This window comes from Phacochoerus africanus, chromosome 5 (assembly GCF_016906955.1).
Source record: "Phacochoerus africanus isolate WHEZ1 chromosome 5, ROS_Pafr_v1, whole genome shotgun sequence".
Classification (NCBI taxonomy): domain Eukaryota; kingdom Metazoa; phylum Chordata; class Mammalia; order Artiodactyla; family Suidae; genus Phacochoerus; species Phacochoerus africanus.
In genome coordinates this window covers 35,609,171-35,630,153 of record NC_062548.1, presented here as the reverse complement: position 1 = coordinate 35,630,153, position 20,983 = coordinate 35,609,171, and the positions used below count along the sequence as shown (strand labels likewise).

At 53.9% G+C, this 20,983-nt stretch overlaps 1 protein-coding gene across 3 annotated transcripts in view; it reads left to right on the top strand.

The window, feature by feature from the left end:
- Nucleotides 1-20,983, top strand: part of SNX29 (sorting nexin 29) — a 551,544-nt gene that overhangs the window by 481,829 nt on the left and 48,732 nt on the right. The window contains exons 20-21 of one of the 3 annotated variants that reach the window (XM_047780470.1): nucleotides 14,096-14,235; nucleotides 14,820-15,375. In XM_047780470.1, the coding sequence (XP_047636426.1) occupies nucleotides 14,096-14,235; nucleotides 14,820-14,988 (309 nt within the window). In that variant the 3' untranslated portion in view covers nucleotides 14,989-15,375. Of the gene's footprint in view, nucleotides 1-14,095; nucleotides 14,236-14,819; nucleotides 15,376-20,983 lie in introns of those variants that run through there. The other 2 variants (XM_047780473.1, XM_047780471.1) reach the window with 2 other exon arrangements.

Below are 20,983 nucleotides of genomic sequence, written 5' to 3'. Positions count from 1 at the left end.
GTTGGGTCTGCGCCGTGCTTCTCAAGCATGCAAGTCAGTTGCCAACTGATCCGACAACTGGGAAAGTTCACCTGACAGCCCAGGCTTGCACTTCCCCTCCCAGGCAGAGGAGCTGGCCCTGCAGGCCCCAGCTCCCCCGTCACAGTGGTCTCACCTCCTGCTTGGCCGGCATGGCCGCCACGCTCCATGTCACACGTGTCACGTCGGGTCCTGGGGGGGCCTGGCCTCGGCCGCTGTGGTGTGGGTGTGGCCCGGGGTGCTGGCAAAGATCCGCCCGCCCTCGGGAGGGAGGCAGCTGCCGCACTGCCTTCTCTTCCTTGGCCTTGAACCTGCTTGTTCCCCCAATCGTGTCCCCTCTGAAGGGAACACCCCGGGGGTGGGGGTGATGGCTGTGCAGAGCAGGCGGAAGATGGGCCCTGGAGTTGGCTCCTATCCTAGCCCTGCGGCTGCTCACCTGTGTGATCCTGGCCTCGGTACTTACCTGCTTTGAGCCTCACCTATGAAATGGTGTTGGGGTCGGAAATAATATTCATAACCGCATCCCCTCAGGTCCTGGCGTGTGACACACACTGCCTGGTGTTAGTATTTTCCCTCTGTTATGCCTGTCTTTGCCCAAAGAGCCGTTTCTGTAGCACCAGCAGTTAAGGATCTATTGTAGAGGCTACAGTTAAGACTCTTAGAGTCAGTCCCACCGTCTCTAAGAGGCAGACATAATGCTGCTATCACTGCTGTTAAAACCTTCTCTCAACCAGACCCCATATGACCATCACACTTTGTTTTTTTAGGGCCACACCCTCAGCATATAGAAGTTCCCAGGCCAGGGTTTGAATTGGAGCTATAGCCACTGGCCTACAGCACAGCCACAGCAACGTGGGATCCAAGCCGCATCTGTGCCCTACACCACAGCTCACAGCAATGCTGCATCCTTAACCCACTGAGAGAGGCCAGGGATCGAACCCACATCTTCATGGATACTAGTCGGGTTCTTAACCTGCTGAGCCACAACGAGAACACTTGACACTTTTTACTGACGGAAAGGGTCCAGGGCATTGAGGCAGGGCTTGCTTGTCGATAGGGAGTGGCAGTGTGGGTGCTGTCTGTCTGCCCAGCGAGCGCCGTGCTGGTCCGGGGCTCGCCTGGGCATAGCAGGCGCATCGAGGAGTGGGGAGAGGAGGAGAAGGGGGCCCACGGAGCCCCGCAGGGAAGACTGGAACACAAGCTGCGGGAGAGCTCTCTGCATGTCTGCTTGGGCTTGTCCAGCTCAGTCTCAGCCCCAGGAATCGACGGACATGGAGCTTTTCAGGGCAGGACTCATGTGTATCCACAATCCCTTTGGGTCTTGAGGTCCAGTGGAGGGGGGTCCCGGCCATGAGCAGGTGCAGACGAGGAAACGCTGCAGCTCTTCTTTTGGAGGTTCCGCTTTGGACCTCAGATATAGAACAGCCGGTTCAGGCTGTTGCCTGGCCCCTGGTACAACAGTCTCTCTGTCCACTTGGAAGGCTCAAGCCCGCTGTTCCTCATCCCTGATCCCGGCGGCCTCCTGCTTTTCTCCCTTCCCCCGAGGTGGTGCTCCAGGGTGTTTGGCTCACGGCTGCAAATTTGTATGTTTCCTTCTTGTGTGTGTTGCATTGTTGCATGTCATGGCGCCATGCTAGAGTCTTCATTGTTTTGCTCTGCTTCTGTCACTGTTCATTATATTTTGAGGGGTGTGTGCCTACCGCATTTCACTTACCCTGTCCCCCAGAGATGCCGCCAAAGGGCGCCTGACTCCTCCCTACTTGAAAAGAGCACAGCACTCCGTTTCCTTGTACGTGATCCTTGTGGTCTAGGATGATAATTCCTCTGGGAGAGACAGATGCTCAAGGTGGAATTACTGGGTCGTGCAGTGTCCTATATTTAACTTGACCAGGTACTGCCGGACTAAAGAGTATGGTAGTTTGGAGTTCTCACTGTGGCGTAGTGGAAACAAATCTGACTAGTATCCATGAGGAGGCAGCTTCAATCCCTGGCCTCGCTCAGAGCGTGGGGGAATCCAGCGTTGCCGTGAGCTGCGGTGTAGGTCACAGACGCAGCTCGGATCCCACATTGCTGTGGCTGTAATATAGGCTGGCAGCTTCAGCTGCAATTTGACCTTTAGCCCTGGAACTTCCAAATGCCATAGGTGTGGCCCTAAAAAGCCAAAAAAAAAAAAAGTGTTATTAAAAAAAAAGAATATTATGGCAGTTTCAAAGGCAAAAGGATCTTGAATTGTGCCCACTTCTAAAAAGGACATCACTATGTATCAGGTGCCTTCTGTGTGCTGAGAACAGCTCCAGCTTTTGTTGTACACACATTATCTCATTTAATCTCACAGTGATGCTCCGAGACAGGCACACCTGACATCTGTGCTGCACAGATGGGGACACTGAGGTCCAGAGAGGTGGCGCGACTTGCTCGGGTTACCCGGCTCAGCAGTAGCTGGAGCGGATCCTGGCTCCGAGTGACTCTTGGGGACACATCATGCTGCTCTCCTAAAGAACCCCCGGCCCGGAGTTCCCGTCGTGGCTCAGTGGTTAACGAATCCGACCAGGAACCATGAGGTTGCGGGTTAGATCCCTGGCCTCATTCAGTGGGTTAAGGATCCAGTGTTGCCATGAGCTGTGGTGTAGGTTGCAGACACAGCTCGGATCCCGCATTGCTGTGGCTGTCGCAGGCCGGTGGCCATAACTCCGATTCGATCCCTAGCCTGGGAACCTCCATATGCCACGGGAGCGGCCCAAGAAATGGCAAAAAGACAAAAAAAAAAAAAAGAACCCCCGGCCCGGCTCCTGGAAACTTGCAGACAGCGTTTTAAGGAGCATCTGAGGTGATCAGACATCTGCACTTGGTGGCTTTGTGTGGCCTGCACTCTGTTTGTTTGATCAAGTTAGTCTTTATTTTTTTTTTATTTTTTTTTATAATTTTCAACATTTTAACTTCTGGGATTTCACAAGAAAAATCTAGGCAATCTGGGAGTTCCCATCATGGCTCAGTGGAAATGAATCCAACTTGTATCCTTGAGGATGCGGGTTCCAGCCCTGGCCTCACTCAGTGGGTTGAGGATCTGACGTTGCTGTGAGCTGTGGTATAGGCTGGCACCTGTAGCTCCGATTCAGCCCCTCGTCTGGGAACTTCCATATGCGATGGGTGCAGCCCTAAAAAGCAAAAAAAAAAAAAAAAAAAAAAAAAAAAACAAAAAAAACCTAGGCAGTCTGGCAACAGTGAGCCTCCTTTCCCACGAGGCAACCGTTGCTGGGATCCCAGTCGTGGCCGCCCCCTTCTAGCTGCCCCTGTGCCCTCGGTCCCCCTTGGTTTACCATGTTGTCCACTGGCCCCTCCGGTCTCTGGAACTGGCAGCTCTGGGAAGGCTTTTTGCCCATGGACGGTGCCTTGTTTTCCCCTCTTGGGTTCTTCCCAGTGAGCGCATGAACCAGCCTTTCCCCCATCCTCCCTCAGCCGTTGGGCCTGCACTTTCCATTGGCTGCAGCAGCGATAACAGAGCAAAGTAGCCTTTAGCTGCCACAGAGCCTGCTGCTCCCCTGCCAGGCTCACCCTCTCAGGGGCCCAGCCTCAGCCTGGCACCAGGGAGGGTGGAAGAGAGGCCACAGCATCCCGTCTGGAGCAAAACAGGCTGCTCTGAAGCCTGTACCTAATCCACCACCCCCCCCGCCCCCAGCAGATGGGGATTCTGTTAATACAAAGTTAAGACCTCATCCAGCCATAAATACTTCTCGCTGTGCCAAGAGAAAGTTTTTCAAGTGTGGTATTGGATCACCCCGTGTGCACTGCAGGACTCCTTTGTGTTTTTATTTCGGGTTTTAGCAAAGCTATAGCGCTCCTACCCTACCATTGTGAATACATTGACTCAGAGCGAGGGCAGCATCTTGATTATAAACTGAACTCAGACCGGTTGTGGCTCTAAATCCCAGCTCTGTTCCCCTCTCACTGGGTTGGAAGGTACATAATCTCCCAGAACCTCAGTTTCTTCATCTACAAATGGGCAGCATTAGTTTCTACTCCATAAAGCTGTTGCAGAGGCATGTTGAGATAGTGCAGGTAAACTTTTTTTTTTTTTTTTCATCTTTTTAGGGCTGAAACTGTGGCATATAGAGGTTCCCAGGCTAGGGGTCAAATTGGAGCTGTAGCTGCTGGCCCACACCACAGCCGCAGCCACACCAGATCCGAGTCATGTCTGCCACCTACACCACAGCTCACAGCAATGCCGGATCCTTAACCCACAGAGCGAGGCCAGGGATCGAACCTGCATCCTCACGGATACCGGTCATATTTGTTTCCGCTGAGCCACAGTGGGAACTCGATAATGCAGATAAATGTCCCATAGTGCTCAGCACGAAGTAAGCTCACAATGAAAGGTATTATAATTAGTATTGTCGTTGTCATTATGAGAAGCACGTGGACACAAGTGTAAATGTACCCTGAGCCTTGGAGGCAAGGTACCTTTTCTGAAACAGAGACTTGCTGGCTTTCCTTCGTTCACAGTCCAGGTGTGGGGTGGGGATGCCTTCGTGGCAGGTGAGGGTCAGGACCCGTCTTCCGTCCTTCCATTCAGTGTAAGTCACTGCAGATCAGCGTCTCCAGGCTCTCCTTGAGCTGCCCCGCCTGCGCGGCTGATCTGTTCTCCGCTCTCCCATAGTGGGTATTGCGAGCAGGGGCGGGCGGGGGGGCGGTGGGCTTGTCCACAGCCTCACATGGGGCTGTTGGAGCAGGAGGAAGGTCTCTTGGATCAACGGGAAGAGCAGGCTTGGATTCAGTGTGCACCCTGAGCCTCCTGGGAGGGGACCTTTGGGTCTGCAGTGTCCTCCTGAGTCGGCCCTTTCCCTTCCCGTCACAGGCAGTGTCTCACCCAGAGGCCAAGAACCAGCAGCGTCCTAGCCCTTCCCGTGTGTCCTATGGAAAGTTCTGTTTCACACATGACAGGGGAGGCAGCCCCTTGCCCTTCCTGATGGCGCATCAGTAGGTGCCCTTGAGACGTGGCTTCGTATTCCAGTTCCAGAACCTTCCAGACCTCTGGGCCAGGGCAAGGTTCTTCCTTTCCCTACACCTGATTCCTCATCTGTGCGATGGGGTGAAGGTATAACCTGCCCTGGAGGGTCGTCGGGAGGGTCGTTTGGAGGAGGAAACCAGGCAGTAGATGCCAAGGACGCAGCACTCACATGCCGACTGCTGCGGTTGTTCCTGTCATTCTGTCTGTCATTCTTTATGCATCTGTTGTGAGGATGTTTTTAGCTTCTCAGGCAAGGCTCATGGTTTTCTTTGCCTCCCCCGCCCCCACCCCCCATTGTTCAGGAACTAGGTGGTGGCGGTTTACAGCAGTTTAGCAGTTTGCTGCACAAACAGGAGTAGGGTTTGTCCTCAGTCTGGCTTCTGGCCCTGCCCCCTTTCGTGCGGCCCTGGGAAGGGTGAGCCGCCCCTCGCAGCCTCTGTCACCCCTCCCCTGCCCTCCCCGTGCGGCAGGGCTGAGCCTGCCCAGCTTGCTCAGCGTTTGAGGGGGCTCCAGGTGCTCCCAGCTGGGAATGTGCGTCTGGACTCTAAAAAGGTCACTCCCTGTAAGCAATGGTATCTTCCATCTCCTTCAGGTAAATCCTGTTGGAAACACTGCCAGGTGAGTAGGAGCCAGGGCGCTGGCGTGAGCTGCCCTGGGCTCACTTCTCAGCCCCATCTCATTCTCCTTGATGGCTTTGGGCGTGGGCGGCCTGTGACGTCTCTGAGCCTCCATCTCCCCGGCTGTGAAATGGGGCAATAATTCCAGCCTCACAGGAAGCCACAGGAGTAGGCAGAGTACTCCATGGGGTGGTGTGTGTTCCATGATAACATCAAATCGTCCACCCCTTCCTCTTCCGACCTGCACGCCCAGGTGTGGGCCCCGCCTCACCCTCTCAGCTGACTTCCTGCCTTACCACTGGCCTCTCTGCAAAGCCTCAGTCCGTAACCCCCCGCCCCCACCTGAGACGATCTCACCCCCACTCCCTGGGCCTGGGCTCCCCTCCCTTCCCTCGGGCCCCGTCTGATGGCCTTTTCTCCATCACTGTCGACTACACCCCCCTACCCCGAGTCCAGACCGAGGCCAGAAGCGCCTCCTGATGCCCAGCTGCCCAGCTGAGAGCGCCACCCTCCACCCTAGAAGCTCTGCTCCTGTTCTGCCAGTTTTGTCAGGGGTCTTTCTGCCTGTGGACCACCTCCAGCCCGTGAGCCAATCCCGGGACTTGCCCTCTCATCTCAGCACTGGGTCTGGCACATCAGGGTGGAAGAAGGAAGGGGTTCTCAACGGCACCCTCCGTGAGGGCCGCCCTTCTGCTCACCTCCCCCAGCACCTTCTCCTTACGGGCCCTGGCACAGTGTGGGCGTCCAGGACAGGTACAGACGAGCGAGAGGTACCCTTCAACTCCAGCGCCTGGTGGAAGCTTTGAATGTATGAATGATTGAACAGCCATTTGTGCCTTTAGGGCAAGAACTGGGTGTTTTTCATCCCAGATAACCAGGTCTGGCAGAGGAGGGGTCAAGAAATGTTTGCTTAGATGGGTAACTGCGTAGCATCCCAGGGACTCACTAAACGTTCTGAGAGGGGGATGCTGACCTCCCGGGACCAGGCCTGTTTCCTGCCTTCCTCGGTCCATCCTGGCCCATCACCAAGCTACTTGCTTGGTTAATGGTGGCCAAGCTGAGCCCGCTGCATCAAGTAATTCTGTTACAGGTCTTTGCTTCCCTGTCCCTGCAGGAGGGGCAGTGGCCCTGGCCTCTCAATGAGTGGGTGCCTATCAAGGCTCATGGCCTGCAATTCTCACCAAGAGCGCCTTAGAAACTCGTCGACCTTCCCCTCCGCTCTCCTGTCCTCCCCCAAACGCGCCAAATCCAGCCCTCCTCCTTCCCTCTCGTTCACGCCTGGTGCCTTCCAGCTGGCGACTGTCTGGAAAATAAACGTGTTCAATAAAACTCGTTTAAACCAGCCAGGTCGCTCCCCTACCTGTGTGGCCCAGACGAGAACATCGGGCCCTCTGTCCTGACCCCGCACAGCCCACTCTCCAGGTGAGCATCAGGAGGAGAGCTTCCTTCTAGCTTTAGGATGTGGTTGTTTCCCTGAGTTAAGCAAGTGAAGATGCTTTGTACAGTTTCGATTAAAAAACAAACAAAACAAAACACACCCAATGAGCTGCTTATCCAGGGGGCTCAGGGATCTCGGGGAGCTGCTGGGGGTCTGTCATGCCCAGCTACTCGTTGCTCTCAGTGTCTCAAGTGGTCATAACGGGCACGTACTCTCCTCAGTTTTCCCTTGGAAAGTGCATAAGGATCTTTCCCGAAAGAGCCCTCAGGCATCCATGTTGGGAGACCGGCCACCATCCTTGTAAGGAAGCCGAGTTTTCGGGCTGCAGTGTTTGCGGATGCACCCCACGTGTGGCTTGTTCCCCAGGACCCAGGATGATGGGGTCGGGTTCAGATTAGCTGCTTCTCCGCTTCTGGCCGACCCACCCTTGAAAGAGGACAGGCGGTACTCCAGGGACCGAAGAGAGTGGCCAGGACAGAAAAGAGCTTTTTAAAACTGAACCGTCTTCTATTCATTCTAGTGGGAGGGAGAGCTGATTGTCACTCTCTTGCTTAAAATCCCATTGCCCTGGGGTTCCCATCGTGGCTCAGCAGAAATGAATCTGACTAGCATTCGTGAGGACGCAGGTTCAACCCCTGGCCTGGCTCGGTGGGTTAAGGATTCGGCATTGGCGTGAGCTGTGGTGTAGGTGACAGACGCAGCTCGGATCTGGCATTGCTGTGGCTGTGGTGTAGGCCAGCGGCTGTAGCTCTGATTCAACCCCTAGCCTGGGACCTTCCATATGCTGGACCTGCAGCCCTTAAAAAAATAAATAAATCCCATTGCCCCAAGGGTAGAGGTGAGGTTCTCTAAAGCAACTTCCCAGGTCTGCTCCTGCCCCTCCTCTCAGCGCCCTTCTGATCCCCACTCCTGGGCTTCCCCCCACTGTGGGCTTTGGAATCCTTGGCTGTTCTCTGACTGGCTCATCCTTCTCTGCCTTCGAGCTGAGGGGGTCCAGGCACCGGCTGGGAGACAGGCTTCGCGGGCCCAAGCCCTGTCTCTGTCCCTCAGGAGTCCTGGGTCTGGGCGCCCGAGCCCACTCTCCTCTGAGTCTCAGCATCTCTCTCTGACACGGGAATCCTACAAAGCGCCTGGCTGGGTGGGCCTTCGAGGGTTCGATGAGGGAGTGCGCCAGTGCGAGTTTGGTAGATTGAAAAGAGTTTCGGTCAACACGAACAGTAGCGCCTCTCCTCCTGCCCTGCTGTTGCTTCTGGCTCTTGCGTTCCCGCTATTAGGATAATTACTACATCCCTCCATCCTCAGGGAGGACCCACGTGTCCCCGTGCAGATCCTTCACCTGTGTGTTCGTCACTATTTGGGAGTGATCCGTGTTGGCTTTCCATGGAGTGTGGGCTCTGGGAAGGCAGGCTCCCAAGTCCTGTTTATCCCTTCCTCACAGTGCCTGGCTCCCAGCAGCACCCCCCCCCCCCAACCCACTAACCCACCCCCCGGCGTACCTGCTGATGAATGAGTGAACGAATAGGTGGCCGGGTCATTGAATAACCGAATGAATGACTCCAGCCCATTGATGCATGTCACCTGGGCTGTTGGCTCTAAAATAGCACTTGAAGTCATTTGTTGATGCCGGGTCCCTAGGAAAAGTGGTTAACATTCCAAATTCTCTAGCCGGTGAGAATGGATGGACCTTCGTTGGATGTCCAGTGAATGGATGGAGAATCGATGGACAGGACCCTCTCTGTTGATTTTACACAAGACCATGATATTCTTTGGGGAAAATAAAAAGGGACTTGGGAAGTGCAGAGCCGGGGAGACGGTCCCCTGGGAGAGGGGGAGGTAGCCGAGAAGGTGCTGTTGTTGGGAATGACCCGGGAAAGGAAATGCCCCAAAGTGCAGGGGGTGGGGGTCCTGAGCACCTGCTCCAGGAACCGCAGTCCATCGCAGTTATTCTTCATTTGATGGTGTCTTGATCTTCTTGAAGCTCAAAGTAAAATTAACCTTTTCTGGAGGGAAAGTAAATACGCTCATCAAGCTAGCCCCTCCCGAGTGTTCTCTCAGGAGGCGAGGACTGACTCCCAGTGCTATTATTAGTCCTAAGCCATAATTGACAATAGCATTATGATAGGAAAGCCGCAGCAAATGACAGCAGGGCCACAGGCAGCAAGGACTCATTAGCGGCTACCAGAGGAGTCTGGCAGATTCCACGAGCTAGGCTTCTGTCCAGCCCCGTAGCTTCTAATGCTGCAGTTTGGCTGCAGCCCCAAGAATGCAACCAGAAAACTCACAAAGGCTCCCTGGCCCTTTAAGTGCCAGCCCCTACCCAGTGGGACAGGCCCTGTGTGGACGCTGACCTCCTTTTGGGGTCCCCAGTGACAAACGGGGTCTCTGAAGGACCAGCTCCCTGTCCTGGCTCCTCATCACTCTTTCTGTCCTTTACTCCCCGCGCAGGGGGAGCAGGTTCTCGGCCACTTCTTGCCATCCTCCTCCCCCAGCGGAGAGGGGGCTTTGTCATCTCCTCTCCAGACCTGTTCCCCCAGGAGGCCTGCCTTGCCTCCCCTAAGCCACCTCCCACATTTAGATGTCCTATAGCAAGTGTTCACGGGATGCAGTGATCTTCAGGACATGGGACGTGTTGATGGGGTGCGGGGGGCGGGGGGAGCCTCTGCCTAAGGCTGCTCACGGCCGTTCCCCCCATAGCCATCTTTGCAAATGCACCTCCCGAGTTCCGTCCCACCACCACAGGCTTCTCTCCGGGTCCATCCACAAGGCTGTGTGCATCCACAAGGCTGTGTGCACCCTGACATGCCCTTCCCCCATGGAGGGCCCCCACCTAGACTCCTCGCAGGCGTCTGTCCCCCAAAATATGCTACAGCAGCGTCTTCAAGAGTCGCCTCTGAGGGAGACCCTCCCCGTTCCTCATGCAGACTCCTGGTGTGCTTCCTGATCCCCTGCGGGTGGTGGCGTCCAGTGCTTGTCCCTCCTAGACATCTACCGTCTAGCTGCCTGTCCCCCCCGCCCGCCGGCCCATACACATAGACACGCCTTGAGGAAAGGCATCCTGGCTGAACCCTGAGAACCACCAGCATCTGTCACCTGATCCTGATCTGTCATCAGCAACCGTGAGCCTAGCAGGCGATGCTGGCTACCAGGCGCCTCCCCCGAGTGGGCAGCACCCTTATCCCATTTCACAGCTGAGAAACCCCAGCTCCGAGTGGTTTAGCCGCCCGACGGTAGTGGCAGTGCAGGTGGTCCTGCTGCCTGAGGGACGTTGTCTGGAACGTGACGGCCTCGCAGGGTGGGCTCTTGGGTGGTTTTGTACGGCCGCCTGCTATCCAAGTGGTACGAATTAGGGGCCCCGGGGAGGCCAGGCAGGGGGTGGGGCCAAGGGGAGGAGGCTGGGCAAGATGGTAGCCCTGTGCTTCCCAGGGCTGGATTTGAGGATGCCGACCCCTACACCCTGATTTTAATGGCATTAAGCCATGTAAACCAGCAGCAGCTTGTGGTGGCAAAGGCACACCATCTTCACCAAAATGTCAGAAGACACCTGATCCCCAAGGGGGAGTCTGTTCTGAACAGAGTCGCATTCAACCTGCTGGAAAATAGCCAGCTTCATGCTGGGATGGGCTACACCCCCTATTTAAAAAATTCCAGAAGCATTAGGCACCTTTGGAAACTCAAATGTTTGAATATGGACTAGGTATGCAGTAACACCAACAATTTATCATTCATTTTGTTCAGGATGACCGTGGCGTTGTGGTTCAGTCGAAAGATGTTCTTGGTATTTTGGAAATAACACCCTTGAAGTGTTGAGGGGTGACGTGTCATGATGACTACATGTTAAAACATCGTAGCTAAACGGTAAAAATGCTGAAATACGGAGGAGGTTGAGACTTTATCAGATAAAGGGTTATGGGGGTTCACTATTCCATTCACTCTGCTCTTGGCTGTATTTTGAAACTTTCGTAGTAAAAGGTGAAATGACCATCGTGGGAAGGAACACAGTTGCCCTTAAGTTCTGGGATCTTCCTGGCCCCGCTGGGTCCTGCCAGGTCCTGTGTGGTCACCCAAGGTGTCTGTCCCTCCAGGATCAGATTGAGACCCAGGCAGAGGCTGGTAGTCAGGTCCCGCCGTGACCAGCTTCCCTCTCGTCACGCAGTCAGCGGCTTCATGTGTCCACCGGCAGGTGCGGGTTCCATGACCTGCATCCTGGTTTGGAGAAGCCCCCATTTTGGAGGACCCGTAGATTTTCCTCTTGTACATTGAAGAGTGTCTTCTGGATGGAGGGCAGCTCTCAATGCTCACCGGCTGATGACCTGGGGTCCTGCTCGGCTGCCCCCAGGTTCTGAGGCCTCAGGCAGCTTCCTTACCCTTCCTGAGCCTTAGCAGCATTGGAAGGATGCCATGCTAGGACGGCTCTGCGCATAGACCGTGAATGAAGACTCCACAAACACGGATGCTCATTTTGAACAGCTCGGGTAGAAATTGCTCGGCTGTCAGCCTCCACTTATGGCCATGGCGGGTCTCCTCGGGAGGTGGCTGAGGTTTCCAGGCGAGCTCGAGAAGGAATGTTGGGTTCCTCCAGGGTGATCACCTTCCTGCCAAGTCACTGTTAGCCCTGGGACCTGGGCGGGAAGAGGCCCAGGTGGAAATGGGCAGATGTGACTCCTGGGCAGCATCCTCTGACCTTGGCTTTGGTGGCGCTCACCTTCCCAGGCCCCTGTCGCCCAGCCCTCCGAGCAGCATGGGCAGCCCTCCCCATTCCCTTCCTGGTGCTTGTGGTATTTTGAGCATCCTCCCTCCGAAAAAGGAGGCTTCTCCATGAGTTCTTCCAGGCCTGATTAGCTGCTTTCTTTTTTCTTTTCTTTTCTTTCTTTTTTTTTTTTTTTCTTTTTAGGGCCACACCCGCAACATATGGAGGTTCCCAGGCTAGGGGTCCAATTGGAGCTGCAGCCACAGCCACACCAATGCCAGATCCAAGCTGTGTCTGCAGCCTTTACCATGGCTCATGGCAACGCCGGATCCCCAACCCATTGGGCGAGGCCAGGGATTGAACCCACATCCTCCTGAAGACCAGTCAGATTCGTTTCGGCTGTACCACAACAGGAACTCCCTGATTAGCTCTTTTCTTGCCTGCCTGCAGCAAAGCCTCTCATGCTGTCCTTGAGGGTTTCTTATGGAGGTGAAAACCCAGGCCTGATGAGCTCCATTAGGCACTAACCTGGCACATTAACCACTTTCCCAAGGAAGAGCGTCTGATTGCTTAATGGGCGGTTGAAACTTGGAGACTGCGGAGCAGACCCTGACATCAGACCGCTGAGCGGCGCCCGAGTGGCTGAGCGCAGGCCCAGGACCCTCAGCTGTCCTTGGCCTGAGGCCCTGGCTCTTCCCACTCACTGCCCCTCCCGCCAGCCTTCAGTCCCAGCCTGGGACGGCGCTGGCGGTCAAGTTGGAGCGGCCAGCTGCAGTGCTGCGCGCTGTCACCCTCTGGAGGAAGGTACAGCTGAGGCCGCGCATCAGGGGAGGAGACCTTGCCGTGACCTTCAAGTGGCCCTGGGGGAGCAGTAGAGGTTCCGGGTTCCTCCGGACACTGGAGGAGGGTTGCCAGATGAAATACAGGACACCCAGTGAAATGTGAATTTCAGATAAACAGTGACTAATGTTTTAGTATAAGTGTGTCCAAAATAGTACATTTTATTGCATAGGACATACTTGAATACTGAAAAATTATTAAGTTATGAATTATTGAATATGGAGTTATGAATACTGAAAAATTCATTGTCTATCTGAAATTCAGATTTCACTGGGCATCCTTTGTATTTGCTAAATCTGACACCACCTAAGAAAGACTCTCTGTGCTGTGCTCAGGTCCTTGGCACAGTCTTGTGGGGCCTGGCCGTGTCCTCAGGTGTCCCTGAGCATGTGGGTTCCTTCAGCAGACCGTTCCTGAGCCCCCAGCTGGCAGGGAGAGGGGCAGCATCCCACTCCGCCTGTAGAGCCTTGGGTGTGAGCAACCCAGCCGCGCCCTGGCCTGCAGTTTCCTCTTTGTCCTGTGAGACTCAGCAGAGCACACTTCTCGTGTCCCTGCGAGGGTGAATGACCTGTTGCTTCTGCGGCCCTCTTTCTGCTGCCCCCTCTTCACTCCCGCCCGGGCCTTCAGTCTGAAAGGAGCATCACTTCCTGTGCCCACCCACCCCAGTTTCCTTGTTCTAAGCCACTCCTACCTTGCAGGTGCACGTGAGTGGGCTCCAGAACTTGGGAAGCCCAGGGCAGCAGGCAGAGGCGGCCCCCTCCTACCAGGGTTATCAAGAATTTCAACCTGGGGACAGCAGGTCCCAGTTCTGACCCCGAGGGAGTGTGCAGACAGAGCACGCACCTGGGAGCTGGCCCTGCCTCTGAGGGCCAGGCAGACACGGGGGGTGGGGGTTGGGGGTGAGCCAGGAGGGTCGTGAGTGCTGAACCAGGGCCCTGTGCCTGCCTCGGGGCCACACCGAGCAGCTTCCACTACCTCTTCTAGTGTTTCAAAGAAGGTAGAATGTGTTTATTAAGAGAATCTTCCTTAAGTGGCAATTGATTCATATTTGAGGAAACTGCCAGGGAGGCAAAAGTAAGCACCCTCTCTGGAGGGTGGCATTGAGTGTCAGGAACAATTATACGCTGACCCATGTGGTCACTGGATTTGTGAGCGTGTCCTCCACTGGCCCGTGACCTCCACCGGGGCCTCAGCAGTGACCGTTTGTGTTCATGGTCCGTCCCCGCATCCAGCACCACACTCGGCCCATCACCGGTGCTAGGACTTCATTCACTCCCGGGAACACGCAGGAAGTTTCGCGGGCCTGCGCTCCCCTGACCAACAGTAATAGCATCTCAAGCATTGCCCGTGAGTCACGCTATCACACGGGTAACGCCTTCAGCACCAGGTGGCACGCGGCACTCCTGGCTGCTCCTGATTGGTTGTCGCGTGTTCTCGGGGTCGCCGTCTCCACGTACCTGAGCGCACCTGTCTGTTGTCTGTTTTCCCAGGACGCCAAGTTTGTGGAGGAACGCAGGAAGCAGCTCCAGACCTACCTGCGCAACGTCATGAACAAGGTCATCCAGGTGGTCCCCGAGTTCGCCGCCAGCCCCCAGAAGGAAACCCTGGTCCAGCTGATGCCCTTCTTCCTGTGAGTAGCCAGCCCGGCCGCGGCTCCGCGTGGGCCCATCCTTCCTTCTCTCTTCGGCGGTTGGGCTGCAGTGCGTGTCTGTGTCCTGGACACTCGGGACGGGCTGTGCTCCCTGAGCCCAGAAGGCGCTGATGTAGCGATTCGGCCGAGGCTTTGGGGAGTGAAAGGGCTCGCAAGAGAGCGAGTCCATGAGCATTGTTGATATGAGGCCAGGAAAAAATTGCAGGATAGGATCGGCTTTATTCTTTGGTGCCTTTTGATCCAAGGAAAAGAATGCAGTTCAGGTGTTTTGGAGCTAGAGTGGCCCCTGTCGGGCTTTCTTCAGCACGTGGGCAGTGAACTCAAGGAACCTTCTCGCAGGCTCCCGCTGGTACCGACATACATTACTTTCATGCTAATATGACTGAAGCATGAGCCAAGTTAATACCAGATATACCATCTTTGTTCTTCTGTGTCTCATAAAAGTTAAAAAAAGATTAAGGACTTTTACATGGCAAGCACTTACCAAATCATTCCTAGTCAGAATCATCAGTTAACACAGCGGACGGATGCTGCTTTTTCTGAAACCACCCCTTTGCCCACAGTCGGGTTCGGTGGCTTCTCCCAACGTACCACGTGCCACCTACCGCACCGCCGGGAATCTGCATGCTGACCCCACCCACCCACTGCTCTCCTTGGGTCACGTTGCTGGGAAAGGTTCGAGCAGCACCTTGGGGCCAGTGGGCCTCACTGGGGTCATTACCTTCTCACTGATGGTCCCTCTCTGTTCTAATAAAGCTCTCCTTACACAGAGACATTTGCACGTCTACATTCAGCGACCCCGAATGATGGCGCAGTTCTTAGTTTTTATAGAGTCTTCAGATGCTAGAGAATATAAGGACACTTGACCCTTGGACTATACAAGGCTTTAGAGGCGCCAACCCCCCGTGCATTGAAAAATCTGTGGATACCTTTTGACTCCCCTCCCCCAAGCTTAACTCCTAATAGCCCACTGTTGGCCTTCGTGATAACAATTAACACGTATTTTGTATGTTATTTTTATATCCATGTATATTTTATGCATTCATGCTTAGCTTTTTCTTCTTCGCTATTTCTAGGCTATGCAGTTTATCTGCGAGTTTTTTCCAAATTGTTGCAAATTGCCAAAAACGTTTCCAGTGCATTTATTGAAAAAATCCCTGTGTACATGGACCTGTGCAGTTCAAACCCACATTATTCAAGGGTCAACTGCATATTATTGCTAAAATAATATCATCATAGTGGAGGAGTTCCCGTCGTGGCGCAGTGGTTAACGAATCCGACTAGGAACCATGAGGTTGCGGGTTCGGTCCCTGCCCTTGCTCAGTGGGTTAAGGATCCGGCGTTGCCGTGAGCTGTGGTGTAGGTTGCAGACGCGGCTCGGATCCTGTGTTGCTGTGGCTCTGGCGTAGGCCGGTGGCTACAGCTCCGATTCAACCCCTAGCCTGGGAACCTCCATATGCCACAAGAGCGGCCCAAGAAAACAGCAACAACAACAACAACAACAAAAAAGACAAAAGACAAAAATAATAATAATAATAATATCATCATAGTGGAGACAAAAGATATAAAAGCCCCGTCTAGCAAAGCTGTGTGTCTCTGAAAGTGGGATCAGGCCTTGGCATCTGAGAAACACTGATTTGCTCAGATGAAACAAAAGTTTCCTTTCACCATAGCTCTTTAAAAGGGTGCGCTGCAGGTGTGGGGGTGTCTTATTCTAACAGTGATGCTGAGACTCAAAAAGGGGCTCATTTTTACTCTGTCTGGGGAGGGGAGTGCCTTAGGCATCACACTTTCTAGAATTTCCAAGCTGAACTTCCAACCAGGCAGACAGAGGCAGGGCTATCCCTCTTACCTGCTTAAGGCTTTGAAACTGCAGCCAAGCTGCTTTCCTCTGTGTGTCTGATTGTTTCAGGACCTTTGTGAGAAGCTATAATTGTACGGCGCTCTCTGTGATAAAAAGATGCCCTTCCTCCCTCCCTCCACCATGTGGAAAACTCTATCTGTGACACCAGGGCCTTGACCTCGCCATTTTGAAAATGCCACAGTAGTTCACAAGAGAGAGGTCCCCATTTTCTTTTAAAGGCCACCCCCCAGCCTGTGATGCATGTTGGAAGTCACCTGCTCACTGAGTCGGGTGCATTTGGGCCCAATTTCCTAATGAAAATTGAGTCCCAGAGGTGGTCCTAAGATGCAGATGCGAAGAAAGGTGGCCCCCGTGAGCAAGCTGGTGTCCCTCCTGCGGGGCGGGTGGTCCAGGCAGCAGCCTGCGGAATCGTGACATTTGTACGTTAAGGCCAGTGTCTCGGGTGCTGTGCGCTCCCAGCTGCTCTGGTTGCCCATGATCAGAGCCAAGAGAGAAACTTTTGTGCCTAATTAGCCCAGAGAACCTGGGGTTCAGTGTCACGGGCTTGACAAAGCACAAAGCATTTCGGTAGGTGATTGCAGCAAATGACAGTATTGACCCGAGACGCCTGACAACGTTGGTCTCAACCCCAGTTGAAATGAAACAGCTTTCCTCCTAGTTTCCCAGCAGGCTGCCCGCTCCTGCTTTGTCTGTTGTGAGCAAGATGGGATCACAGGTGGGAACCTGCAGACTCTTTCGTTTGTGGGTGATGGAAGGTGAGACCCGCCCAAGTTGTGGATGCTGACCAGCCTCCACAGGACAGCTTCTGTCTGTGCAACCCCCAGAAATAGTGGGCCTGCTGTCTCAGCTCAGAAGCTCGCTCACCCTGAGAGATTTCTCATTTTAAAAAGCATCTCTCTCAACTAAGGAGATAACCCTGAAAAAGTGTGATTATTATAGTCTTGACTCATTTTCTCAGGTTGTTCACATGCTGGTTCAGGGCCCTAAAGGTCCCTTTCAGCTCCCCAACATGATTGGACTCATTGGCTAAGGGTGGCCTCGCCTGCTTCCACCCCTTGTTAGCTGAGCTTTACTGTGGGCACTGGCTCAAGGTTTGCCTGCTTGGCGCACCCAGTCTTCCTGACAGCCTATTAATTAGGTGGGCTCCAAGTCTCCATTTGCTAGGTGGAGGCTTACAGAATTGTCATGTGAGTTCCCACTGTGGCTCAGTGGTAACGAACCCAACTAGTATCTATGAGGATGTGGGTTCGATCCCTGGCCTTGCTCAGTGGGTTAAAGATCCGTTGTTGCCATGAGCTGTGCTGCCATGGCTTGGATCTGGTGTTGCTGTGGCTGTGGTGTAGGCTGGCAGCTACAGCTCAGATGCAGCCCCTAGCCTGGGAACTTCCGTATGCCACAAGTGTGGCCTAAAAAGCAAAAAAAAAAAAAAGAGAGAAAGAAAGAAAGAATAATTTCAAAAGGCTCCACCTAATAAGACAAGAATAGTGAGGCCAGAGAGGTTACCTGGTGACCCCATGGTTACCCACCAGCACCTGGGGGGCCTGGCCCGTTTGGTGCCATGGCCCATAATGTGAAGGCCTGGGTGACAAACCCACAGCCTGGGAATGGAGCCTGACCCTCCAGCCTGTTTTATTTGATCTCTAGTGAGGTTTTATTTGTTTTTCTTTCTTTTTTTTTAAATCTATGTTATAAATAGTAGTGTCTATCTGTTAATCCCAGACTCCTAATTTATTCCTCCCCCCCGCCCTTTGGTAACCATCCGTAAGTTTGTTTCCTGTGTCTGTGAGTCTGTTTCTGTTTTGTGAATAAGTTCATTTGTATCAATTTTTTTTTTTTAGATTCCATGATATCATACGATGTTTGTCTTTCTCTGTCTGAATTACTTCACTTAGTATGGTAATTCTTAGGTCCATGTTATTTGTTTTTCCTAACTGAAGTGTTGCCAACACCAAAAAATTACACGATGACAGGTTTTTTAAAAAATCATGTATCAGGGAGTTCCCATTGTGGCTCAGCGGTAACACACCTGGCTAGTATCCATGAGGATGCAAGTTTGATCCCTGGCCTCACTCAGTGGGTCAAGAACCTGGCATTGCCATGAGCTGTGGTATAGGTCACAGACATGGCTCGAGTCCTGAGCTGCTATGGCTGTGGCGTAGGCTCCGATTCGACCCCTAGCCTGGTACCCTCCGTGTGCCAAGGGTGCAAGCCTAAAGTGACCAAAAAAAAAAAAAAGCCCAACTAAACAAACAAACAAAAAATCATGAATCAGGCTTCTCTTGAAAAATCAGAATTGGGGGGGTTCCCATTGTGGCTCAGCAGTAATGAACCTGACTAGCATCCATGAGGACTCAGGTCTGATCCCTGGCCTTGCTCAGTGGGGTAAGGATCCGGCGTTGCCGTGAGCTGTGCTGTAGGTCACAGACATGCTTGGATCCCCTGTGGCTGTGGCTGTGGTGTAGGCCGGCTGCTGAAGCTTGGATTTGACCCCTGGCCTGGGAACTTCCATGGGCTGTAGGTACAACCCCAAAAAGAAAAAAAAAAAAAAGAAAGAAAAATCAGAATTGATCACACCTCGTTACAGACTGTGCCCCCCCAAATTCATATGTTGGAGCCCTAATTCTCACTGTTAATGGTATTTGGAAGTGGGGCCTTTAGAAGGTGATTAGGATCAGATGAGGTTATGGGGGGGGTTCCAATGATGAGATTAGTGTCCTTAGAAGAAGAGGAGGTGACACCAAGGTGCTCTGTGGGCTCACAGTGAAGAGGCAGCCGCCTGCAAGCCAGGAGGAGAGCTTTCACCCAGAACCAAATCTGCCAGCACCTTGATCGTGGACTTGCCAGCCTCCAGAACCGTGAGAGAGAAATGTCTCCCACTGAAGCCGCCCAGCCCGTGGCATTTTGTCATGGCAGCCAGAAGGATACATCCCCACCCGCATTCCACCCAGCCACACTTGGCAGCAGTTGAACAGCGCAGCCCCGCTGAGCGCACGTGCACCCCCGCCGCCCTCTCCTGAACCCCGAGCCCAGCCTTCCCTGCCGTTTGCTCTCAGGGTTTGGCTCCTCCGCATCACCTGCTGGGCCCCAGGAGATGCTGGCTCTTACTCGGTGCTTAGCCACGGAGGCCTTGCATGTGAGGTACGCGGGAGGCACGGCTCACACCGTGTGCTCCAAAGTGTGTCCCAGGACCTCGTCCACCGCGGAGCCTCGGTGCACGTGGTCCCTTCCCCACAGGTGGGCGGGGGATTGAGCCCAGGGGGTAGATTTGCTCGTTTTTCATCACAGATGGCCTTGAAACTTTCAGGTGTGTGCAGCCTGGAATCCAGGATTCCAAGGCACCTGCTTTTTACACACACTTTTCCATTTCACCTTTTCCTGTTTAATGTGTCAGTGTTTCACTGTGTTCTGCACGGGGCAGCGTGACTTCCAAGGATTCTGCCATCTGCACACATGGGAGAGTTGAGGAATCAGCAGGTTGAGTTTTTCTCTCCAGATCGCTCTGCCTCCCGTTGCCTTCCTTGCTAATGCCAGCGGCGGGCTGAATTAGAAAGTAGGGCAGGAAGAAGTGGGGTGTTTCTTTTCCATTTCGAACTCTGTGTTTGGCCCACATGGGGACCAGAGCCTGCCCCCTAAAATGGTGAGCAGACAACACCCCTAAGAGCCTCGTCCTTTGGGGGCCCCTGTTGTTTGTATCCTCCTGGCATTTTGGAAGGAAAAGCAGCCGTCGAGACGTGACCTGTGGCAGATGGGGACATCAGGTGCTTCTCTGAAGGCACGATAATGAAGGGAGGCCAGGATTCCAGGAATTCGCTGTGCAGAGCTGGACTGCACATCGGTGGAGACGTAGTGATTTGCTGTGCTGTTGGGTAGCACGTTATTAAAATGTTTTTCTGCAGAGTGATCCATCCTTGGGAGACACACCGTGTCCTGCTGTTCCGGGAGGGGAGAGGAGGAGTTCTGGGGGTGGAAGCCAGAGTAATGTAGGTCACAGCACAAATTCCCAACCGGATTCTCAGCAGAAAACACGGGCGATGTTTTCCCCACTCCCCGCCCGCATCTGCTGCCACATTTACTCTCAAAGCTGTTAAGTATATTTTCTGCTGAAATAGGGGCTGTCGCGTTCTCCCCATGAGCGAGGGTCCAGCTTGGGGTTGCAGGGCTCCAACCGGTGTACCAGGATCACCTGGACCCCAGCTGACGCTCTGCTTTGCCAGCAGCCACTCACGGAGTCACATAGCTCCTTCCTAGGACCCCTGGACACGCACGGCTTTTGAGGACAGGCCCAAACCTGCCAGGCTCCAGAGTCATCCGCAGTGCCCAGCGGCCAGAAAGTGTGTCCAGGAGAGTCTCAATCATGCAGCCAGACTGGCAGACTAGTTCGGTGTGGGCCGTGTTTTAAAATAAAGTGTCAACGTGAATGACTTTGGATGGGGTGAGGGTGCCCCAGGCTGGTTCCCTGCCCCACTGCTCTCTCTTGCATTGCCCTGGCCTGCTTCACTGATGTACATCAGCTCCCGGTCCTCGAAGGCAGAGGAGTTTGAGACCCATGGTATCCAGGTGGAAAATCTGGGCATTTGGGAGTTAGTGCTGTTGCCCCACCAGCTCCACCATGAAGGAGGAGGGTGATCTCAGGCACCATCCCTCCCTCCCTCCCTCCATCTGTCCATCCCTCCATCCCTCCCTCCCTCCCTCCCTCCCTCCCTCCATCTGTCCATCCCTTCACCTCCATTTCTCCATCACCCCGTCCATCCATGCCCACAAGTGAAAAGTTGGAATCCCAGGAATTTAAGTGATTTGCCTAATATAAGTCATTATGAGAGAAAGTCACAGGCCAGGGCAAGAGTCCACTATGCTGCCCTGAGA